Source organism: Triticum dicoccoides, chromosome 4B (genome assembly GCF_002162155.2).
Source record: "Triticum dicoccoides isolate Atlit2015 ecotype Zavitan chromosome 4B, WEW_v2.0, whole genome shotgun sequence".
NCBI lineage: Eukaryota > Viridiplantae > Streptophyta > Magnoliopsida > Poales > Poaceae > Triticum > Triticum dicoccoides.
Window position 1 is genome coordinate 617,534,213 of NC_041387.1, and position 9,036 is coordinate 617,543,248.

The 9,036-nt window shown below is 41.9% G+C and overlaps 1 protein-coding gene across 1 annotated transcript; it reads right to left on the bottom strand.

The window, feature by feature from the left end:
• Nucleotides 1-7,417: 7,417 nt before the first annotated feature.
• LOC119294044 (LOB domain-containing protein CRL1-like) lies at nt 7,418-8,502 on the bottom strand. The gene has a single exon (XM_037572323.1). The coding sequence runs from the start codon at nt 8,425-8,427 to the stop codon at nt 7,693-7,695; it is 735 nt and encodes a 244-aa protein (XP_037428220.1). The 5' UTR covers nt 8,428-8,502; the 3' UTR covers nt 7,418-7,692.
• Between the last annotated feature and the right edge of the window lie 534 nt (nt 8,503-9,036).

A 9,036-nucleotide genomic window follows, 5' to 3' on the forward strand; every position in this document is an offset into this window, starting at 1 on the left:
TGAGTTCTCCGTACATTCGTTCCTATCTCCGATCCGATCTCCCAATCCTCCCACCCCCCGTCGATGCGTGGCGATGCGGAGTGGCTGCTCGGCTGGTGGAGGATCTGCCTCGTGGCTGTGAGGGGATCATGCCTTATGACTAGCGGCGACCTAGGACTCGTCCGTCGCGTCGGCGGTGACACCCTACCTCCTCTGTCTAGGGATCACAACGGCAAGCGGCCACTCCTTATGGGGCCTCTTCTCTTCGAACTTATTGGTCGCCGGTGATGCTCGGAATGCTGCTGTTGGTACGCGCCTGTGCAACGCCCCCACCACGTCCACGCTGACCCAGGACGGGAGTGTGGCACTAAGCCCCTGGTCCTCTACAACAGGTAGGTTGGACGAGACAAGAAATTTTCTGTGCAAATTCTCTCTAATTAAGGAAATCCTTTAACTCTTCTAATGTTGTGATTATATCATGCAGGAAGGCTCTTGCCATCTTTCTGTATGGTGATTTATTCATCTGCCTTTCTCATGTAATTGGTCCGTGACCGCCCAAGATTGGTGCTCATCAGGCATGTTCTAAAATATTGTCTAAATTATAAGTTCAGCATATTTCGATGTAGCCATAGAATACTACCTACTTAAGATTATTGATATCAATGGTTCAGAAATGTATTCTGAGTTTGGCAAGCTAGCCAAGTTCTGCAATAAGTTTCTTTGCTTCTTATTTCTTGCTAACATATGTGTGATAGTTCAAGTATTCAACTATTATTCTGTTGTAGCTTCTATATTTCCAGCACCACCCAACGATTTGGCATCATCTTGTAACTATTCCCTCCCCAAAAATATCAGTGGGATATGATAAGGATCATATCCTTAGATGTTAGACTAAATATTTCAAGAGTTTTTTTTTGCGAATCGAATTTCAAGAGTTAAATCCTAAATAAATGTATAAGAACAAAATATAGGTTGTTTAGTAATGGTTACGGACTTACTGGAATGAACACATTTAGAGTGCACACATATTTATACCAAATGTAATCTCTTAATATAAATTAAAGGAACACAATCATTATTAGTTTTAATAGTACTTCCATGTTCTTTTTTATTAATAATGTGATTGACACCCCCTTTCCATTAAGCATGTTGATATTTTTAATGCCAATATACTAAACCTTTTTTATTCGTAATTGTCTCTACAAACATCAAGCCTTTCTAAAATTTTCCATCATCTTGCCACACTACTTTGCAGTTGGCATGTGCACACGCATACTATGGCATACCATGCTCCGCATTGGATCGTTTAAATTTAACATTGTGTGTATACATGTATTCATTCTTACAATGTAAAGAAAAATATCTCAAATATTTAAACAACCTTAATTAATCCAAAGTATTAGTATATTTTCTTATTACCATGGACGGGCGCGGCAACGCGCGCCTTTAAGATCTAGTAGTACCTCATAAGGGAACCGGCTCCTCTACCGTGCTGTTAAGCACGGCACCCTGCAGTGCCTCCTCGTGGCGCTAGCGGTCGCATGCATATGGGCCTTGTCAAAAACAAAAGTAACCCAGCCCAGCCGTTCTATCCATCACACCGTTCTACTAAAAAAACAGATTAATTGCCTCAAAAAAAGAATAATGAATTAACTATAATTAATACAATACATGTCTAACGAAAATAAACTCATTTCCAAAAAACATTTTTACTAAATCTCGATCTTATTTTACTTGGAGCGGAATATGTCATTTTCCTATTTTCTATTTATTATTTTAATCGGTCCGATTGGTACCTTTATTTTTGTTTTTGTGTTCTTTTAGATAATACTGTGAAACAAAAATGAACTCATTTTCAGAAAATTTGTTTTGCTAATCTCAGTCTTATTTTGTGCAAAGCGGAATATGTCCTTTCTATTTATTATTTTGACCAGTTTGATTGGTACATTTATTTTTATGTGTGTCTGTTTTATCTTTACCACATTCGTCGCCCAAACAAAACTGCAGTCGCATGTCAGTGCATGGGGGTGCAACTACAATTGCATGTCCATCAATCGCATTTAACTATAGTTAAAGATCGTCGTGTTGTATCCCTTTGGTCGCCACCGGGTTGCGGCTAGAGTTTCCTGCTCGGCTGTGTAGCCGCCTCGCTCACAAGTTTCAACAAATATATTACCCGAAAAAAACAAATATATCCATGTATTAAAAATGTATGATTTTAAATAACACACTTTTATTTCATTCTTCTTTTTTTAGTTTTATGTTTTTAATACATGAATATATTTGTCAGAGTCGTGAGAGAGGCGGCTACGCAGCCGACCAAGGCGCGATACTTGTTCTCTCCCTAATGATGATGCCTGAGCACAGAGACATCGGCGACAAATGGACATGCAATTGTACATGCACGCCAGTGCATGTTTTTTTTTAACAGGAGGAATATCCCCGGTCTCTGGATCGCCTGAGCGCTCGCCCTCATCGCCTCATTCGCTCGCTCTCTCAACAAATCTCCCACCCTCATGAACTCGAGGGGTAGATCGCCGGTGCACATGCATGCGACTGCAGTTGCGCACGATCCGTTGTAAGGCAGCTAAAATTATGTGTGGTCGGCGGATGTGGTAAAAATAAAATCACACAAAAACAAAATTAAAAGTACAATTGAATGGATTAAAATAATAAATAGAAAAATAGGAAAATGACATATTCCGCTCCACATAAAAAAAGACTGAGATTTTGTAAAACTATTTTTTTGAACAAGTTCACTTTAGTTAGTCATGTACTGTATTAATTATAATTACTAATTCGTTAATCTATTCAGGTGTGTGATGCATCGAACGGATGGGCTGGGTAGCTACATTGGTTTTTGGCAAGGCCCATATGCGTGCGTCCACTAGCGCCACAAGGAGGCACGGCAAGGTGCCGTGCTTAACAGCACGGTAGAGGAGCCGGTTCCCCTCATAAGGGCAACTCGAACGAGGTTCACCAAACGGATATCATCAAGTCCATAAACGCGTCCAAACGTGTCCGTGGACTGAGGTATGGAAGCCGGTCATCCAACCATATCCAGCAAACGTTCGTTCTTTATCAAATGAAAAGATGAGAGAGAATGAAGGAGGAGAAAAGGTGGGTTTCTGGTGGGTCTGATGCTGAATCGACGTATCCATGGTGTTCCATACTCCCCCAAACCTCCCATAAGTTTAGGGGTAGTTGTGGGATTTTGGACGTCCGGGCGGGTTTGGTACACGGCGTGGGATGGCGTTAAACTTTTGGACCGTGCGGTCCAGACAGTTGGGTTGTTTTGAAGAACCGTGTTATGATAGCCTCGCCTATAGGAGAGCGCCCTGAAACATTGAAGTGAGTCGGCCCAAGAAGCAGTTTTGGAAAGCTTCTAAGGAAATGTTCGAGGAACCTTCTGCATGATTTTGGGACGACTCAATGCGGTTTTTTTTTTGTGTGTTTGTCTCTATCAGTTTTCATAGGTTTTTCATTTGCTTTTATTTTTCCCTATTTTTTTCATTTTTCATTTTCCAAGAATATTTGTCGACATTTTTTGAGTTCACATTGAACATTTCCTATATACAGATCCAACACTTCTTACATACACATTGATAAATTATTAAAAATACCTGGCAAAACAATTTAAGCATAATTTGAACATTTTTCACAAATTTCATGAAATTTGTTTAAACAGGCAAACATTTTTTAATGTTAGAACATTTTTTATGAGTTACGAGCATTTTTTTGAAATTGCACGAACAAATTAGTTTTCATAAACATTTTTTTAAATGTCACGAAACATATTATTAAAATGTATGAACATTTTTCCTACCATGAACAGTATTTTGAATGGTATGAACATTTTTTAAAATTATGGAAACAATATCTATATTGTCATGATAATTTTTAAAAACACCATAAACAAAATTTAAACATGCAAGCATTTCTTAATGCCAGGAACTTTTTTATAAGTTGCACAAACAATTCTTTTACAGTGCATTAACATTATTTTAATGTGCAGTGAACTTTAAAAAAAATTAAGAACATGGTGTTTGAAAACAATTAGAATATTTCCAAATATGAAAACACACAGAAAATACAGAACAAAACGAAGAAACGAAAGAGCACACTACTAGGCCAGTGCACTAGCAGGTCAGCTAAGGCAAGGATATGACGATTTTTTTGCTAGAAAAAGGATATGAAGATTTTTCAGGTCCAAATATAACAAAAGTAGCCCCATTTTGTTTTATACGCTTATCCTTTTTATATACTCGACATATGAAAATGTATATTGATGAAAATTCATACGCACATACAACACATGTACTTGTATATTTTTTCAGGATTTTTTGGTGGTATAAATAGTAATTTGGTAAAAGAAAGGGCTCCTTGGAGCCCGTCTTTCAAATCCTGTTTCCGCACTTTTTAGCTCATTTAACAAAAAAAAATCCTCTTTGTTCAAAATTTACCTCTTTTCAAGTTCTGTACTGTTCTATCGGGGGTTCCCATGCTAGCCCAAAGTGGCAAAATCAATGAGCCTCTCTAGTTCGGTGCATCTATTGTTAGGCATGTCTGATGCGGCACACGGGGTCAGGCAACATGGTTCAGCGCGATTTGGCCCGAGTCACTCGCCATATTCTCCATTTTGCTACGTGTAAGTATAGGGATATATCATGGGTAACACCAGGGCGGGTGGAAGGCCACTACGCGCGGGTGATCGCCAATGGTCGCAAGAGGAAGAACACACACGTGGTAAGATAATACCTTCTCACCCCTCCCACTAGCAAGTGTCATGTAGGCTTGTTGTTAGGGTTGCTTCAGCACCACCACCGCCGCTTCATCTGAGGACAAATCACCGTCGCTGACACTTTCGCTTCGAAATACCTAGCTCGGATATGGGAGGAGGTCTTACTCGGGTGTGGTTCATCCCGAGGCGATGATGGCAGTCAGGCTTAACGAGATCGCCGCACCCGTCTACTGTGTGAGCTGCATCGCCGCACACATGTGGCATCTGACTCACCGCTCCACATGAGACTAGCAGCTACTCCTACAGTAGGCCTTCACATTTATATCTCATTTGGCAAAACTTTATAAAAGGAAAAATACTGAAACAAATTTGCTTGCAGTTGCAGCGTAATTTCTGTTAAATGAGATAAATGTGCTGCAGACTCAATCTTGCATGGTAAGAGGTGATATGCACTCAATCTTTTTGAATAAAGTAGCTCTATAGAACGCTCCAATTAGTAGAACATTACAAGCCACGTAGTTGGAACTACACAACTAATTAACACTCTCCTTTTTTTTAGGAACGAACAATCAGGCGATTAGTTAGAACCAAGATTTAAGTTACACATAATTGTGCTAGCACTCTTTTGTCTGTTCCGGTTGTTATTAGACCAGCACAGACTGGATCTCCAATATTTACATGCTGCATCAGACCATTTGGAGCAATAATATGTACATACCCTAATCTAAACTCTAATCCATGCCTGCCATGTCCCATTAGGAAGCTGCTGGAACAATCTTAGTTGAAATTGCGTAAAATCTGACTTCTTTTCCAGATCATTGTTAGACTTTTTATCCAAAATATTGACAGTATGATGGTGAACATATCTTCTCCGATATAGATAACCAGATATCCTATAATGATTCATATGAACTAAAAAGAGGAAAGCACATGACAAAACGTTATGCATTTTTCATCGCTGTAAAAGAACATATGTGCTGATTGGGCCTATCATTTGCAAGCATAATAGATTAAGTTTAAGCTTCTTGTGATGGAGTACTTTCCATGTCAATGCCTTGTTTCAATGTGTAGCTCCTCTGTCAATGCACTAAAAGCGAAAAAAACACTTCATAGAATATATATTGCTTTAATTTCTGGAAAGAACTTCGATCAACTTAGTTGACATTCTCTTTAGTTCTTAAAGCACCAAAAGCAAATTGCACTTTATGGTTGCCTTCCAACGGTAGTGGTACGGCTTATAATCAAAGTAAACTGGCCGCAATAAAACTGACATAATATGCAGACATAGACATCTTTTAGGAGCTAAGCAGATCATCAATGGTGTTTACACAAATTAAATACAACCGGGTCACTCAAATTAATTAGGTAAGCTAGTTGGTAGATTGTACTCCCTCCGACCAGAAATGTATGGTGTGCAAGGGCTTACGGTTCAACTTTGGCCAACAATTAATCTAATAAAATTTGATATATATTGTGTAAGAATTGTATCATTTAATTCATATGCAAATGCATTTTTCAAATAGTGACATGTTTGGACAATTCACATATTAATTGCTTAACTATTGTTCAAAGTTAAATTTCATACTCCATGTGCATCTTACATTTTGGAACGCAGAAATTACTTGCATATGTCGAGGGGGAAATCTAGCAGCATTTGTCCCTCCAGTACTATATGCTGGCATCAGGACAGTTTCTTCATTTTGTGGAGGATCACACATGAATACTTTACCCACAGAAGACACAGGACATGCATGCATGATGTATGCTATATTTTGAGAAACATTTCGGTACTGTTCCATTTAATGGCATAAACCATAAGCAAAATCTGAACGAGAACATCAGCGCAAATTCTATAAACAACTAGTCATCTTGCCCCAAATTTATAGAACTTTATCTAGGTTAATTCATGCTTATTTATAATGATCACAACATCTTTGCACTACAAATGAGTCCCAACTCCCAACCTCTTCCTTACTTATGTCATTCATGTTCCGTTCTGCCCCAACATTCTAAGTCCTGTACGTTATTCAAGTATAGAAAAAAAAAATGCCACAACCTCAAGAGTTATGTTCTTAATCACCCCCACCCACTTTGAAGGGACAAGAAATATATAAAAACAAGAACAATACGATCTTAGTGCACATCAAATAGTCTCCAAGAAAAAACTCAGAAGAATTTCTACGAATTATACTGGAAAAAGACATACATTTGACAATATTTTGGAGGATCACAGTCTAAGCATAATTTCGTCAAAGGGTTAATCAGATCATGATTAAGGATTGCATACTGCAGCATCATCGCATGTAAAAGCTAGCTATACTACTAGATTATATCAACACGTACTAGTACTTGAATATCAGATCCATAGGAATCTTTAGAAAGGCGGTATAAGAGTAGATAGGTTCCGTAAAAGAACTGGAGGAGCTAGCTAGTCAATGAAAACAGTTGTATAACTGGAATTTCCACATGTGCGGCCATTGAATCAGCTTGTCTATCACTATATCAGCTGTCCATCACTGCCTTCTAGCTTGTTCTCTTGATCATCTCTTGGCAATACATACATATTTATGGCATGACAAGTCGAATCATATACAGAATACTACTGCAGTACACAACTATACAGAACAGAACTCAGACAAGATAACTTATTTCCAACCAGAAATATATAGCATATTGATCGTACCAAGAAGCATTTTTGCTGTCTAGTCAACTAGCTAGGTTCCTGCGGTGATCATGTATAGATCTAGCAGTGAACTCTCACAACCCCTCTACTAGGATTATTACTAGCTGGCTAGCTAAGGACTAGAACCTGAGCATGATTGATCGACTGATCGACGTAGACTTTAAAAATTACACATATATTATCCAACTCAAACTCTCAAGCCCAAAACATGATCAGGATTCAGGAAATCATCGATCGAGGAGTATATCTTGTGATATATTAATTCTGCACTAGCTAGTTGTAGTGGTTCTTACGAGCGATTAAGGTACGCATAGGCCACGCTCTGCAGGTCCTCGCAGTCTTGGTACCCCGACGACGACCTCCACCCGCTCTCCTCCGTCCCGAACGACGACTGGTCCGCTGCCTCGAAGCCCGCCGCCGCGGCATGCCCGTCGTCGTCGGACGCCGACTGCTCGAGCGCGTGGTACATCATGTAGTCCGATGCCGCCGACCCGGCCAGCAGCGCGCTGATGGAGTCGTGCCCGGCCGCTGCGCCGCCATTGCCGCCGTACGCGCACTGCTGCTGTGCGGCCGCCGCGCCCACGCCGTTGCCGTTGGGCCATTGGTAGCCGCCGTGCGCGTACTGATCCGCCGCGCCGCCTCCCACGTAGCCCTTGACGTCGTTCTGGTGCTGCACCCCTTGCGGCGCCGGCGGGGCGTGCGCCTTGAGCGAGGCGAGCTGCGCCTGCAGGGTCATGACCTGCTGCTGGAGTGCGAAGATGTGTGCCACGCAGCCGTAGACGGGGTCGCGGAGGCGGGCCTGCGCCTCGTAGGAGACGGTGACGGCGGCCTCGGCGCGGTCGGAGATGGGCAGGTGCGCCAGGAGCTTGGAGACGTTGCTGGCGCCGAACACCTTGTGGATGGCGGCGAAGTGCGCCGCGCCCTGCTCGTGGCAGAAGTAGGGCGCGAAGACGCACCCGCGCGCGCACTTGCGCCTCAAAAACTTGCACGCACCGCACGGCGACCCCAGTCCCGTCATGCTCATCAACCGACCGGTGATGATCCCTGGATCGCTCGGTGATGGAACTGATTGTGTTGTCTCTCTCCGGTGTCGTGGTGATCGCTGCTGCTGCTGCTGATGATGATGGTTGGAGTGCAATGGCCGGCCGAGCGCCATTGCTTATAAGGAGACGAAGAGGAAGGGGGAAAGAGTGCATGGTTGGAAATTAGGGCCTGAGGGAATAAACAATTCCGGCGTGTCTCCTCGGTGGCCAACCGCCTCCATTATTTTGAGCTTCCAATGGCGCTCTCGCCTCTTCCGCTAAGGTCTGCCCTCCCATTTTCTGTAGGTACACTAATACTATACCACTCTGCCAATCCCAAGAGAAGGACAAAACACAATGGGGCTAGGTCATCCGGGTGCAATTATACACCACTTTCTCTCGTGTTTTTAGTTTAGTTGTTATCGTGACTGCTTGCCCGTGTGATGATTTCTTTTGTGATTAGTTGGGATGGGTTGCAGCGCGACTCGCCAGCACAGTCCAGTTGATAAATCCGGGGATAATACATATACAAGCATTTCATACATCACCTGGCCAGAAGTGGAGCTGTCGTTTGTGTTATTTTCAGCTCCTTTCTTTTCCTCGGGAGACAA